This window comes from Mytilus californianus, unplaced genomic scaffold (genome assembly GCF_021869535.1).
Source record: "Mytilus californianus isolate M0D057914Y unplaced genomic scaffold, xbMytCali1.0.p SCAF_15, whole genome shotgun sequence".
Taxonomy (NCBI): Eukaryota; Metazoa; Mollusca; class Bivalvia; order Mytilida; family Mytilidae; genus Mytilus; species Mytilus californianus.
The window spans coordinates 31325830-31342582 of record NW_026262637.1 but is presented as its reverse complement, the minus strand read 5'-3'; the positions used below and the strand labels follow the sequence as shown (position 1 = coordinate 31342582).

At 32.2% G+C, this 16753-nt stretch overlaps 1 protein-coding gene across 1 annotated transcript in view; it reads right to left on the bottom strand.

Annotated features, from left to right (window-relative positions):
- LOC127725869 (transportin-3-like) overlaps window positions 1-16753 on the bottom strand; it is a 40937-nt gene that overhangs the window by 13214 nt on the left and 10970 nt on the right. Inside the window, exons 6-18 of the mRNA XM_052233205.1 lie at window positions 16544-16607; window positions 16030-16122; window positions 14794-14937; window positions 11008-11082; window positions 10569-10669; window positions 9853-9928; window positions 9046-9111; window positions 7132-7278; window positions 6482-6589; window positions 6075-6172; window positions 5341-5480; window positions 4830-5021; window positions 1171-1262 (exon numbers count right to left, since the gene is read on the bottom strand). Of these exons, the coding sequence (XP_052089165.1) occupies window positions 1171-1262; window positions 4830-5021; window positions 5341-5480; window positions 6075-6172; window positions 6482-6589; window positions 7132-7278; window positions 9046-9111; window positions 9853-9928; window positions 10569-10669; window positions 11008-11082; window positions 14794-14937; window positions 16030-16122; window positions 16544-16607 (1396 nt within the window). The remainder of the gene's footprint in view (window positions 1-1170; window positions 1263-4829; window positions 5022-5340; window positions 5481-6074; window positions 6173-6481; window positions 6590-7131; window positions 7279-9045; window positions 9112-9852; window positions 9929-10568; window positions 10670-11007; window positions 11083-14793; window positions 14938-16029; window positions 16123-16543; window positions 16608-16753) is intronic.

Below are 16753 nucleotides of genomic sequence, written 5' to 3'. Positions count from 1 at the left end.
TGGACTTTCTCATTGCTAATTTTTGTCATTAAAATTCAAAAGAAAATAAATTCACGTTTGTGGCATCCTTTTGAAAAATCAAATCTAACTGGAGAAATCTGACATTTTCAGTCTACCTTTGAAGATACAGTTGAACATGTAAACTCTTTCTGAACAAATGAAATTAGTTAGAATATACAAAATATCAGTTTTTTTTACCACAAACTGACAAAAAAATGCAGGCAGTGATTTTCACAGTATTCAATATAAAAATAAACTACTCTGTGGGGTGCAGCTTGATACAACCGCAGAGGTTTGTTGAAATCAAATAAAGTTTAATTTTGGACCCCCATTTGGACTTACTTGAAAACTAGACCCAAAATCAAAAGTACATGTTTAGATTCAGCATCTCAAAAAACACTTTGAATCAATTTTTGTTAAAATCAAACTAAGTTTAATTTTGGACCCTTTGGACCTCAATGTGGACCAATTTAAAAACAGGGCCTAAAATCAAAAATCTAAATTCAGCATAGTCAAGACTTTGAATTAAACCCAATTGAAACTGGTCAAGAAATAAGCAATGTATACAAAGTATTAGACAATTATTGTATTTGTCCCCTTTTTCCCAAACAGTTAGTTCCTTAACCCCTAAAATCAATCCCAACCTTCCTTTAATGATATGGGACCGTGTGATTCAATTTCATAGAGATCCATAGACTTATACTCAAGTTATTGTCAATAACATGAAAATCCTAGTTCTTTGGCCTTTAATTCCGTAATGGTTTGGGCCATTACCCCCAAAATCAATCCCAACCTTCCTTTTGAGGTATGGATCCTTGTGGGACAATTTCATAGAGATCCATACACTCATACACAAGTTATTGTCCAAAAACAAGAAAAATGCTCGTTTTTGCACCTTTCTTGGTCCTAATTCCTAAGCAGTAAGAACAATGACCCCCAAAATTAATCCCAACCTTCCTTTTGTGGTATGGAACCTTGTGATACAATTCCATAGAGATCCATACACTTATACTCAAGTTATTGTCTGGAAACCAAATGTCTTTGGACAATGATGATGACAACGATGCTGGCAAAGTCTTTACATTATACAACCGCCAAAATTTTGCAGTTGTTAAAAACCATGATATTTTATACATTATATGTCATAGTTCCTTTGTAAAGATAACTTACTGAATTCAAAGGCGTAATTTGAAATGAACATAATTGTGTTAAAGCCTCTCCTATTTTCTCCGATGGTAACTGTGTTAATATCACTGAAGTACCTGCAACAGATCAGAAAAGAAAATCTGATACAAATATTTGAGTAAACATAAAACATAACTTCCATCCTTCCTGAAATTATAAGTTAAAATTTTTAATAGCTCTTTGTAATCACATGCTTTGATCATCATACTAAAAACAAATAAATTTTCAAATATTTTTCCAATAGAAAAATAACTTAAATATAAATCGTCACAAATATGTAAAACATGGTCTTCCTTTATAGAAATACACCAAAGAAAATAAAAAATTACAAAAGAAATCACAGCAAAGTTAGCTAGTAATGGCTACAAGCGAAATAAGGTATTCATGGAAATAAGAATACCAGATGTAGAACTGGATTATAACTGTGGTTTATATTTACATTTTATACAGAATGCGCTGTCATATCATATGAGAAAAGTATTGAGTCTATATTTTCTCTTTTTTTTAATCTAAATTTGAAGCTATTTGTTTACACATTCTGATATGGAAGACAGTACACACTAAAATGTCTCTACTTCTCTAACATAAAATCTTTTTTGTTACTTTTCTAGCGAGTGGACAATACTACTTAAATTTTATCAAGAGTTATAAAAAGACATGACAGGTATTGTTTCGAAGGTTGGTAAGTGGAACGTATGTATATCTTAAAAGTCAAATAACAAAAAACAAGCGGTTTCATCTGATCAAAATTGATCATTAACTAACATCTAATAAAATGCTCCGCAGGGCGCAGCTTGATACGACCGCAGAGGTCGAACCCTGAACAGTTGGGGCAAGTATGGACACAACATTCAAGCTTGATACAGCTCTGAATTTGGATTGTGATTAAATATTTGACACAGCATAGGTTTCTGACACAGAATGAATGTGGTCTAAGAACTTAAAAATTTTAAATTGGACATTCACCTATTATGGTCCAATATCCAAAATCTAAATACATGGTTAGATTCAGCATATCAAAGAACCCCAAGAATTCAATTTTTGATGAAATCAAACAAAGTTTAATTTTGGACCCTTTTGATCTCAATGTGGACAAAGTTGATAACGGGGCCCAAAAATCAAAAATCTAAATACATGGTTAGATTCAGCATATCAAAGAACCCAATATATTCAATTTTTGTTGAAATCAAACAAAGTTTAATTTTGGACCCCGATTTGGACCAACTTGAAAACTGGGCCCATAATCAAAAAATCTAAATACATGTTTAGATTCAGCATATCAAAGAACCCTAAAAATTCAATTTTTGTTAAAATCAAACTAAGTTTAATTTTGGACCCTTTGGACCTTTATGTAGACCAATTTGAAAATGGAACCAAAAATTAAGAATCTAAATACACGGTTAGATTCGGCATATCAAAGAACCCCAATAATTCAATTTTTGATGAAATCAAACAAAGTTAAATTTTGGACCCTTTGGACCTCAATGTGGACCAATTTAAAAACGGGGCCCAAAATCCAAAAACTTAATACACGGTTAGATTCAGCATATTAAAGAACCCCAAGAATTCAAGAATAAAACCCCATTGAAATTGATCAAGAAATAAGCAATTTATATAAAGTATCTTCTTTTGCACAATACTGTGCAATTGAATATTTCTTGCTATTGCGCAATACTGTACAATTGACAATTTCTTGCTATTGCGCAATATTGTGCTATTGGATATTTCTTGCTATTGCGCAATACTGTGCAATTGAAGATTTCTTGCTATTGCGCAATACTGTGCAATTGAAGATTTCTTGCTATTGTGCAATACTGTGCAATTGAAAATTTCTTGCTATTGCACAATACTTATCATATAATAATTTACACATCCTGTTTGGTGTGTATCTCCTACCATATCATTATTATTTGCTTTTAAATATAAATCAGAAATAACCAACTTAAATTGGAAAATTTTAAAAGAAAAAAAAAAGGAAAAGAAAAAAAAAGAAAAAAAAAAATCCCCCCCCCCAATTTTTTGAACCCCCTTATGATTCATCACCCCCAAACTCAATCCCAGCCTTCCCTTTGTGGTATGGTACCTTGCAGTACAATTTCAGAGAGATCCATACACTTGAACACAAGTTATTGTCTGGAAACTAGAAAAATGCTTATTTTTGGCCCCTTTTTGGCCCCCAATTCCTAAACGTTTCGGGCAATTATCCCCAAACTCAATTCCAGCTTTTCCTTTGTGATATGGAACCTTGTAGTACAATTTCAGAAATATCCAAACACTTACACACAAGTTATTGTCATGAAACTAGAAAAATGCTTGTTTTTTGCCCATTTTTTTTGGCCCCTAATTCCTAAAATTTTGAGGCAATTACCCCCAAAATAAATTACAGCCTTCCCTTTGTGATATGGAACCTTGTGGTACAATGTCAGAGAGATCCATACACTTACACACAAGTTATTGTCTGGAAGTTACAAAAATGCTTTTTTTTGGCCCCTTTTTGGCCCCTAATTCCTTAACTGTTGGTACCATAACCCCCAAAAACAATCCCAACCTTCCTTTCGTGGTATTGAACCTTATAGTAAAATTTCATGGAGATCTATTCACTTAAACTAAAGTTAGAGTGCGAAAACCAATGTGTCTTCGGACGACGCCAGACGACGACGACGACGACGACGCCAACGTCATACCAATATACGACCAAAAATTTTTTAATTTTTGCGGTCGTATAAAAATGAGTTGTTTTTTTAAATTTTATAACTGAAATTGACCAATTGGCATAAACCTAATAGTTTCTGCTATAAGATGAGTACTTTCAGTATCTACTGCTTTGTGTGATAACTTGAGATGTTTGAGACAGAAGTACTATTTTGACTTCAGCAAATTGACAATTTCAAGTAGTTAAGCAAAATAAGTTAATGACTTATGTTTTTGTTTTGATGAAATCAACAATAATTTTGTTATGATTGATTGATTGAATGTTAGTTGCTAATGTCCAGTGGCAAATATTTCATGCATGTTCAGGACGAGAACAAATTAACAATATACTGTAATAGAGGCCATCCAGGATGAAGGTCAGGGAAATTTGGACAGCCATGGGAAAATGATGGTATATTGGATAGGGACAGAAATTTAGCCTTGCAACAGGCCACTTACAAAGCCCTTTAAGAGTTGTTGCAAGGGTTCTTAACGTGCAAAGTGCGTGGCACTCTCTTTACACAGGCATCTGATTTAACGTCCCCATTCTGACAGGATGTGACTGCCAACTTGTACATCCAGAACAGCCGAACGGATGCCCCACTTTGGCGAGGGTTTAACTGCCGGTCAGAGGAACACCAATGGTGACCAAATTTCTAATTCCCAGTCACCCTTGGGGGGTACATTTTGTTATGATGAAATAAACAACAGCTGTTTATGTTAACAAATTTTTTTTTTAATGGTGTAAATAACGATAAATGGTCGTTGTTATGATGAAATTAACAAATGTTTTCTTTTTATGGTGTAAATAACGATAAATGGTCTTTTTTATGATGAAATTAACAAATGTTTTTGCTATGACAAAATACATTTAAAGCACCAACTTTCTTGACGTAAGAACAAAACATAATAAACCTGTACTGTACGATATATTAATACACAAAATTTCATACCTTTTAGAAAACCTATAACAGCTTCATTAGAAAGATGTAGTGTGTCAATAGCCTGTGCTATATTTATAAGTCCTTGGAAGTGATCCCTCATTTTTCCTTTACAAGTGGTTGATATACTCTGTACTGATGTAGCAGCAGCTGAAGCTAACTTTGGCTGTTGTAAACCAGCTAATAAAAACTGTAGTATTGGATCTGAAACACAGTTTAAATATTTTTGAAACCGAGCAATACAAAATTAAGACAAATACACCTTATTTAGTATATTAACTGATAGATCAGGGATAATTGTCCATAGTAAATAATACATATAAATTCAATGAAATAACATGGTATTGCAAATTGAATAAACCCTGCTTTGGTACACTACCCATGTGCTTAGGCAGATTTTAGCCTGATAGCTAACACAAGTTAATGGTCTTTAGGAAGATATGTTTTCCTAACCAAACTCATCATTTAAAATTCATACATGTAATATATATCAAAATTCATTATGCATGTATCTATTATTTACCTAAATAGTCTGGATGTTTTTCTATCCATTCACAAAGTTCTCCAAACAATTGTATACTTGTGTATCTAACAGCTATATGTGCAGTTGGTGGTATTGATAAAATAGCCTTCACTACTTCTGGTACTATTTCATTTTCTTCCCTGAAAGTATGAGTTCACATGTAACAAATAAAATAATGAATAAATTTTCTTATCAATACATGCAAAATTGATTATTGAATCAAATAGTGTTTTTTTTTTTTCAGTGGCAAAGAAGACACAATTTCAAATGTATGTTAGAAACAATTACAATTACAGCCTTGCATAAATTAGCATGCCACTAGTGAGTAGTGAAAGAACTTCTTTTGACTCTATAACACATTATTCTTAAGGTTCATGTTCAATTTTATTTATCTAGGGCATGCTATGCCTTAAAACTATTCCAGATGCACAGGTTTGTCTGTGCTAAGAGTGAATTTTGAGGAATAAACACAGCCTTTTTAGCCATAGGGTCCACATCAACATTAACCATTAAGATCAAAATCACCTTTCAAGATAAATTTGTTAACAATGATAAGACATTAAAATAATTAAATCAAGCTAAACATAAATTAACTAGGTGGGACTGTTTTTAACTGACGAAAATAAATGTCTCCCCTTCACCTTTAGAAGTCACTCAAGTAAAGGAAAGTCCCAAAAAACACACACTCGATAGGTCGTGTCATGCCAATCAATTACAATAATTATAAAACTTACGGTAAGATATTTTTTGCCACAGCTGTCATAATGAACAATGTGGCCTCTGTAACATCCCAAGAAGTGCTCTCTGTTTGTTGCTTTAAGTTTTCATACATCTGAAAGAGAAAAAGAAGAAATTGTCAGAATAAATACCTAACAATTCTTCATTTTCAAAACAGAAAAGATTGAAGAGACATTTTCTTAACATAACAAGGACTAATTTACTGTGGATTTATAAGTATTTGAGGGGTATCAGCTTTCATGGATGTTGTGCTAATAGGTAAACATTTATTTAAATATTCAACTAAAGAAATTTCCTTAATCCACAGAAATTGTTACCCCCTGAATAATGCTTCTTAGTGAAAAATTACTATACTGCATAATATATTTCTACAAAGTCACCAATAACATAGAATGTACATTACCTGTGCAAAACAATTTGATGAACCAACAATAAATATGACATCTTTAATTAATTCTGATACCCTAACTCTAAATTCTCCAAAATCATCAGATTCACCTGGAATACCATCCTACAAATAAAATAAATTGTTGTAGTACTCAAAACCAACAATCAACTTATCACAAAAACTACTGTTATACGATAAATATGCATTCATGGTCATAAAAAGCCTTGTTGTCCAAGCAAGTAAAAGTCAAATCTGACCAGAACAACATTCTTATACATGTACATGATGTGTCATAGAGATTTAAAAAAATCTTGTGTTTTTAGTTTTGTGAAGCCCTTTGAATTAAATTCAGAAATGCATACAGTTTCAACACATAAAATGTATTTGTGTATGTTGTATTGCAATACTAATATAGTCACATATTTGCAGAAAAATATAAAAGTCTCATTATTTTTAACATGTTCACATAAAGAAATTTCAGCTGTAACTTTCAATGTTTAGTGAAGTGAAAATGAATTTCAGCCAAGCTGTAGAAGTAGAATCAGAATCAAAATAATTTCCCAAATCATTCTTAATACAATTATCAAACATAGATGGATTTAAAATGATTTTAATATGATATACTGAATTTATAAAATAAAACATGTTTGCACTTTAAGACTCACATGATCTTGATCCATCTGACAGTGCCGACACATTGCAACTATAAGCCTTTGAATGTAAGGTTTAAATGTTTCTATAGCAGGATCTTCATGTCTTTGATACAATTCTTCAGATAATCTGTACCATACATTAAATGTTATTTCTGCCACCTAGATAATCACACTGGACATCAGTGATGGATGCATATATTTCAAATACACACATAATACACACTACATGTTAAGTACAAAATGTAAAGTGAAATCACCCAACAAGTGTCTACAGGAAAGTAAAGAAAAGTGAGACAAAGATTTTGTATGGAATGAGTTCTTGTGCCTAATAAAATAGACTTATCTAGAACACACTTTATGTCAACAATGCAAACATTCCTGCTTATTCAAAGAGTTCATATTTGTAGCAGAGTGTGAGTCAATGTTCAAATCATAATAAATTGAAATAAATGGGGAATGTGTCCATGGGACACAGATGATGCCCCCGCTTGCATATCATATAAAGTTATAAAGGGACATAACCGAAGAACAGTAAAAGTGAAGCTATCCAAATTTGTACTTGATCTGAGTTTTCGTGGTAATAACAATTGTGTATAAGTCTCATAACATTTGGTTGAGGCAAACTTAAGTAAGAGAACGGAAACGAAATATTCAGCAATTTTTCCATTTGGAAAGGGGCATAACTCTAGAATAATAAAAGTGACACCCCCAAAATTCAAACTTGATCTGTATTTTGTGGTAATAAGCATTGTGTATAAGTTTCATACTGTTTGGTCAAGACAAACTAAAGTTAGAGAATGGAAACGAAAAATTTAGCAATTGTTCCAATTGTAAAGGGGCATAACTCTAGAACTGTTAAAGTGACGCTACCAAAATTCAAACTTGATCTGAATTTTGTGGTAATAAGCATTGTGAAGTTTCATAAAACTTGGTTGAGGCAATCTAAAGTTAGAGAACGGAAACCAACATTGGGACGTACGTATGTACGGACGTACAGACGGACAAGGGTAAAACTTAATGCCCTCTGCGGCACGGGGGGGCATAAAAACTGTCAGATAGTATTGCTCATGTTCTTTCAAAGCCAGAACAGACATTTTCCATGTCCAGCAATATTTTAATTGCACTATCTAGTTGTTTACAACTGTCTTATATAGTACAACCATTCTATATAGGTTTATCCCTGTGTGCTAGTTGCCAACTGAACAAGGAGATTAATTTGACAAATTTATGTTCTTCTTTGTTAAGAATTATACTTCGCATTATTACATTTAATATATCTGTGAAGCAAGATTCCTAAAAAAAATAGGTCCTTCAAAAAATGATGAAGAGTTGCAAATGCCTTTCCGGCCCCAAAATATAGCATTTAAAAAATTTGTTAAAAATGTAAACTTTCAGCTATTTATTGGAAAGAAGAATACTTTTGTTACATAAATATGGGCTGGTTTTTGACATTACACTGCACATGCATCAGGCATTAGCATCATTAATTCATGAAAAATTACTGAAATATTCACAATTTTAGCATTTGTGCTAATTTTTAGACGGTTTTGTCTGAAATGGAAGTGGCCGCACTTGTGTTCAGTCTTAATATTTAAATATATGTTGTATTTGATGATGATACATAACATATATAAAGGTTGAGACTGAACATGAATGGGGCCATTTCCAATTTAGACAAAAACCATTTGAAAAGTGACATTTTGTGGCATATTTGATAGATTTTCATATTTAAGCTTGAATTTAGGCGTCTTTATTGTCCAATTCAGTTCAAGTCTTTTACATAAACTAATTAAATCGAATGAAGAAAACACTTTAGTGTTTAAAAAATGTCAAAAATCTTCCATCACATGTACTTCAAATTTTAGGTCAAAATAAGCCCTTACCGGAAGTCAACATCAATGAACTTAAGTACTCTTCTTGACTTACCTCATATAAATGATGACCAACACATGTAAGTAATAAATCTAAAATTCCTAAATCTCCAGTGAATCCCTGAAAAAGTAACGTAACAATAATTTATATACTGCCACCAAAAAGTAAATTTACATGCTATTCAAGTACATATACTTCATAAGTGGTGGACAATATTTTTAAAGGTCCAAAAGACTCTTGCATCAATTTAACTGAAAGCCATAGTTTATTAGAAGTTCACTCTGTAAACATTGTAAAAGTTATTATTGTTCTATTAAAATTATATTTTTTGTGTTTTTCAATTGCAATAATCAAAAGTTTCAATTTACAATCATTGAGAAGATAGTGATCAAAATACCATTCAAATGAATGAAAATGTTTGAATATAACAATTCATTTAGCATAATAATCATTGTGCAAATTTAAAATGAGTGATGTAAAATTTCAAACTATTGGCAAACAGGAAGTAGCTTCAAGGCAGATTTGAAAATTGCTTACACAGTACAACTCAACATTATCAAGCTGCAGACCAAATATAAAATCACACCAGCACATTGAAGCCAAGAAAACTTTGACAAAAGTTCTCTATCAAAGGTCTTTCGGATGGATGGAGTCAAGCTCTTAATACTAGACCTACTTTCGCATTTGGCAACGCAGGTATATTAAAAAAACTGTCAGCACAGCATTATTTCAACTTTTATCGTTATCCAAAGGTTTGTAGTGGCTATTTGTAAATTTCCAGGGATTTGTTTTCTCCCCTAAAAAGGGACACAAGATAGTAATATCAATTTAAGTGTACAAACCACAGATGACACTACTTACCTGATTAGGTGTGTTAACTATTTGTTCTAAAAATGACTCTGCAAGTTCTGTAAAAATTCTGCAATAATTTATTGATCTGAAAATACAAAAAAAATATTATGAAATTCTGAGAGATAAGATAAAATTATTGAAATGAAAAAATAAGTCAATAAACTTCATTCAGATGATTTTCTATAAAGTCTAAGATAACTGTTTTTTGGTAAAAAATTGACAATTGACCATGCAGAACACAACTAAAATATAATATGTAAATACTCCTGTATATCCGATTACATATAAAATGTTTTGTAAGGGATGATAGCAGAGCAAATATGTAACTTTCCCCGAATGTGACCTACCGAATTAGATTTATAACACAGTTTGTACTAACATGAGCAAGACCACGGGTGCCACATGTGGAGCAGGATCTGCTTACACTTCCGGAGCACATGAGATCACCCCATTTTTGGTGGGGTTCATGTTGCTCAGTCTTTAGTTTTCTATGTTGCGTTTGTGTACTGTTGTTTGTCTATTTGTTTTTTTCTTTTTTAGCCATGGCGTTATCAGTTTATTTTCAACTTACGAGTTTGAATGTCCCTTAGGTATCTTTCCCCTCTCTTTTTCATGACATTTTATACCAAAAGGATGTAAGTTTGCCAAATTTTTACTGCTTAATAAATTATACCCAACACAATCCCTGTGTTTTTATAATTTGAATATTTTACAATAATACATACTTATCTGTATCATCCAGTGCTACAGACATATGGTAGGCATCTGGTAAAGTCTTTACGCCATTGTATAAGGCTTCAGCTAAACGTAGATGTGACTTTAAATCCTGTTGATATAAAGACATGGCTTATACCCAAGTTAAACTGTTCATAAATTATAAACAAAAATTGTAGAAATGATGGGAGCACCAAAGGGAACCATTTGGATACAAAACCGCTTTCAAATTCAATCATTTGATAACCTGCATGATGATAATATACAAGTTCATATGAACGAAATCAATGTATGCATTGAAATTTAAATAATTCTCCATTACAATATTTCTTAAATTACATAAATTTCATAAAAACAATTATTTCATATCAGTACCTAAAAACTGAACTACTGAGAATTTGACATGAATCTATAGAAAATCATAATAATAAGTATGTTTCAGTATCATACCTCTACACTGTATAAAGCTGAACATATACAATCTGTTGCTGCTTCATGTAACATGGCAGGACATTCTGGTATGACCTGTAAAAAAATTGGACTTCAATACTCAATATTAAAACTAAAATGTTCTTGAAACACCTTTCCATCAGCATGTCTCAATCTCAGTAAATACTTATCAAAGAATCAATATAATGTTTAAAGCATGTAATGCAATCAAATAAAAGAACAGAGTTCCAATGTCCCCCGCGTTGCACATATCTTATCTATCCAAGGTACAAGGGCAATAATTAAAAAAAACATTTTTTTTTGTTCTTCAAAACTTTTTATTAATATCTTAAGAGATATGAAGGCTTCAGAGCAAATGCAATGTGATTTCCATTATAATTTATATTTCCAAGAGGCATAACTCTTTAAAATTATTTGATCAGAACTTATTTTCGAAAGTGTCAAAGACATTGCTGTTATAAACCTATGGTATAAGTTTCATCAAATTCTGTCAAGAATTGAACACATAAGAGCGATCACATTGCAATTTTCCTTATAATCAATATTTTCAAGGGGCATAACTCTTTTAAAAATAATTGATCGGCACTGATTTTTGAACTCTTCAAGTACATTGATGATATAAACCTATAATATAAATTTCATAAAAATCTGACAAGAGTTGTACACATTATGGCGCTCATAAGGCAATTTTCCATATAATTAATATTTCCAAGACATTGCTAATACAAACCTATGATTTAAGTTTCATAAAATTCTGGCAAGAATTGTACATATGATAGCACTAACAATGCAATTCTCCATATAATTTTTATTTCCAAGGGCATAACTCTTTTAAAATTAATTGATCGGCACTGATTTTCGAACTCGTCCAAGACATTGCTAATATAAACCTATGATATAAGTTTCATAAAAATCTAGCAAGAATTGTACAAATGAGAGCACTATCAATGCAATTTTCAATATAATTTCCAAGGGGGCATAACTCTTTTAAAAATAAAATGCTTCGCTGGGCGCAGCTTGATACGACCGCAGAGGTCGAACCCTGAACAGTTGGGGCAAGTATGGACACAACATTCAAGCTTGATACAGCTCTGAATTTGGATTGTGATTAAATATTTGACACAGCATAGGTTTCTGACACAGAAAGAATGTGGTCTAAGAACTTCAATTTTTTTAATTTACCTATTATGGTCCAATGTCCAAAATCAAAATACATGGTTAGATTCAGCATATCAAAGAACCCCATATATTCAATTTTTGTTGAAATCAAACAAAGTTTAATTTTGGACCCCAACTTGGACAAACTTGAAAACTGGTCCCATAATCAAAAATCTAAACACATGTTTAGATTCAGCATATCAAAGTACCCGAAGAATTCAATTTTTGTTAAAATCAAACTAAGTTTAATTTTGGACCCTTTGGACCTTAATGTAGACAAATTTAAAAAACGGGACCCTAAATTAAAAATCTAAAAACACAGTTAGATTTGGCATATCAAAGAACCCCAATAATTCAATTTTTGATGAAATCAAACAAAGTTTAATTTTGGACCCTTTTGACCTCAATATGAACCAATTTGATAGCGGGCCCACAAATAAAAAATCTAAATACATGGTAAGATTCAGCATATCAAAGAACCCCATATATTCAATTTTTTGTTGAAATCAAACAAAGTTTAATTTTGGACCCCAATTTGGACCAACTTGAAAACTGGGCCAAAAATCTAAAATCTAAATACATGTTTAGATTCAGCATATCAAAGAACCCCATATATTCAATTTTTGTTGAAATCAAACAAAGTTTAATTTTGGACCCCAACTTGGACCAACTTGAAAACTGGGCCCATAATCAAAAATCTAAACACATGTTTAGATTCAGCATATCAAAGAACCCTAAGAATTCAATTTTTGTTAAAATCAAACTAAGTTTAATTTTGGACCCTTTGGACCTTAATGTAGACAAATTTAAAAAACCGGACCCAAAATTAAAAATCTAAATACACGGTTAGATTCGGCATATCAAAGAACCCCAATAATTCAATTTTGGATGAAATCAAACAAAGTTAAATTTTGGACCCTTTGGACCTCAATGTGGACCAATTTAAAAACGGGGCCCAAAATCCAAAAACTTAATACACGGTTAGATTCAGCATATTAAAGAACCCCAAGAATTCAAGAATAAAACCCCATTGAAATTGATCAAGAAATAAGCAATTTATACGAAGTATCTTCTTTTGCACAATACTGTGCAATTGAATATTTCTTGCTATTGCGCAATACTGTACAATTGACAATTTCTTGCTATTGCGCAATATTGTGCTATTGGATATTTCTTGCTATTGCGCAATACTGTTAAATTGAAGATTTCTTGCTATTGCGCAATACTGTGCAATTGAAGATTTCTTGCTATTGTGCAATACTGTGCAATTGAAAATTTCTTGCTATTGCACAATACTTATTATATAATAATTTACACATCCTGTTTGGTGTGTATCTCCTACCATATCATTATTATTTGCTTTTAAATATAAATCAGAAATAACCAACTTAAAATGGAAAATTTCAAAAGAAAAAAAAAAGGAAAAAAAGAAAAAAAAAAAAAAAAAAAAATCCCCCCCCAATTTTTTGAACCCCCTTATGATTCATCACCCCCAAACTCAATCCCAGCCTTCCCTTTGTGGTATGGTACCTTGCAGTACAATTTCAGAGAGATCCATACACTTGAACACAAGTTATTGTCTGGAAACTAGAAAAATGCTTATTTTTGGCCCCTTTTTGGCCCCCAATTCCTAAACGTTTCGGGCAATTACCCCCAAACTCAATTCCAGCTTTCCCTTTGTGATATGGAACCTTGTAGTACAATTTCAGAAATATCCAAACACTTACACACAAGTTATTGTCATGAAACTAGAAATATGCTTGTTTTTTGCCCCTTTTTTGGCCCCTAATTCCTAAAATTTTGAGGCAATTACCCCCAAAATCAATTACAGCCTTCCCTTTGTGATATGGAACCTTGTGGTACAATGTCAGAGAGATCCATACACTTACACACAAGTTATTTTCTGAAAGTTACAAAAATGCTTATTTTTGGCCCCTTTGTGGCCCCTAATTCCTTAACTGTTGGTACCATAACCCCCAAAATCAATCCCAACCTTCCTTTTGTGGTATTGAACCTTATGGTGAAATTTCATGGAGATCCATTCACTTAAACTAAAGTTAGAGTGCGAAAACCAATGTGTCTTCGGACGACGCCGGACGACGCCGGACGACGACGACGACGACGACAACGACGACGACGACGACGCCAACGTCATACCAATATACGACCAAAAAATTTTTAATTTTTGCGGTCGTATAATAAGTGATCGGCACTGATTTTCCAACTCGTCCAAAACATTGCTAATATAAACTTATGATATAAGTTTCAGAAAATTCTTGCAAGAATTGTACACATGAGAGCGCTAACAATGAAGTTTTCCATAAAATTAATGTTTCCAAAGGGCATTTCTCTTTTAAAAATAATTGATCAGCACTGATCTTCGAACTCGTCCAAGACATTGCTGATATAAATCTATGACATAAGTTTCATAAAAATCAGGCAAGAATTGTACACGTGAGAGCGTTAATAAGGCCAGACGGATGGAAGGAAGCCCGGTATTTCCATGTCCCCCGCAACATATTGCACGGGGGGACAACTACTAATTTGTAATTGTCATTGGCAATGACTAAAGACAGTAGATCTACAAAGGAATAAATCTAGGAACAGTACAATACTTTATTTACATACCAATGCCTGAAATGGAGCTGTGACTAGTTTACTTCCAATAATCAGTTCTTCTGAGAGTGCACCTAAACTAAACCAACTTCCTAGACACCTAAATATCTTCATCTGTCCCTTTGTATCACCCACACAGCTTTCACCACATGCATCCTTAAGTAAAAATAAAACCAGTGATGTGGGCATATGTCAATGAAACAGCAAACAAACATCACAATTAACAAAAACGAACAGACATACATAGTTCTCTACACAGTCTTCAGTAAAAGATAAGTGTTGATACCAAATGTCAACTCAAAATCATGCAAAGCTTGGAATTCAATACAGGCTACCAATGATCTGCCATTGACACTACAATTTTTTCAAACAAGATGAAAACAAAAATAACCACTGAACAGACTTGTGGCTTGTTTAGGCATATAAACATGTAGAAGAGTTACATAGTTCATTTATTAGTTGAAATCGGGCTCTGAACTAGCTTTTCATAGCTGTGAGTACCATTAGGTTGGTACTTTGTGTGTTGGTTGTCTTCTTGTTAATTTTTTGTGCTTAGTAAGGGTCTTAAAAGTCAAGTCTTTTCCAACTGATTTTTACAGTGTGCTGTTATATGTACATCACAATCCCAAGTTAGGTGGACTTCCACTTCATTTGAACTTTGGTGGATAGTTGTCTCATTGTCAATCATACCACATCTCCTTAATTTTATATTGGGTAGGATTGAGCGCTAACAAACATGTTTATAGGGTATTGGTCTTTGTTGTTTAAGGTATTAAGGTGACATCCTATTCCTTGGTCTCTGTGTGATAGTAGTCTTATAGGCAACCTTCTTATTTTTATATCAAACTACTTTTTGAGCCTCAATCATTCCCCTTTGTATTTCTGTGGAATAACAAAATTTACAATGACAACTTCATTAAATTTTTTTTAAATCAGATAAAAAAATCCACAACTTAAAATATTTTTTGGGGGGTAATATTGAGAACATCTTGATTGAATAATTGTACATATGGAAAAAAAATAGATGGATCATACTCTAAATGTAGTATAAAATGTGTCTGCTCTTTATGATGTTTACAAAGAAAATAATCAAATCCCTTGGGTTTCCTGAATTGATATCATTCTAGAAAATAAAACTTGAAACATCAGCAAAAAAAAAGTGTTTATTACCTAAACAATATAAAACCGTGTGATTTTCTTGTTTTTAAAATAGCTGAAGAATAATTTTGGATAAAATATATAACTTACCAATAACTGTAGAATTACTGGTGAGGATTTTCTAAATTCCTCTGTTACTTCAGTTCTTCTATTAGCACCTAATCTCAATGATCTACTATTCACCTGTCAAAATAAAAAACGCATACATGTCACTAACTAAAGACATTATATTTGTATTTCCAGTTTTCAGCAATGCTATATTCACGTCTTCTTAAAATCTAGCAATATACTTATTAAAAGTATGACTGGATTGTAAGTATATCATGTAAAACCATCAAAAGTGTAGAAATTATCAAAAATATGCATCTTCAAGACCAAAAAAATTTAGGGCTATTTCAAAATTTATCAGATGGAAGGGGGTAGGAGGCACTCAAATTAATCAAATATGGATGGATGCATTTTTCTCAAAATTTTTTAAAAATAATGAGTAAAATGAAATTTTTTATTTTATGAGTGGTCAAGGTCTTTAAAAAATGCCTCTCATGCCGCCATGCGTTTAATTTATGGAACAGCCCTGAAACAAAAATTAGGTATAATGACTTACTTCTTCTGGTAATACTGTCAGCACCTCTAACAAGAAAGGTAAATTCTGTGGATTGCTTCCATATCTATAAAAAAAGAGAGAATTAAATCAATGAAAAATTCATTGTTTTCATAAAATTAGAACAAAATATATAACTGCAGCTCCATATTGAAATAAATGTAAAAATGAAAGAAGAATTTGTCTATCTTGCTTATAATATGTGAAAACACT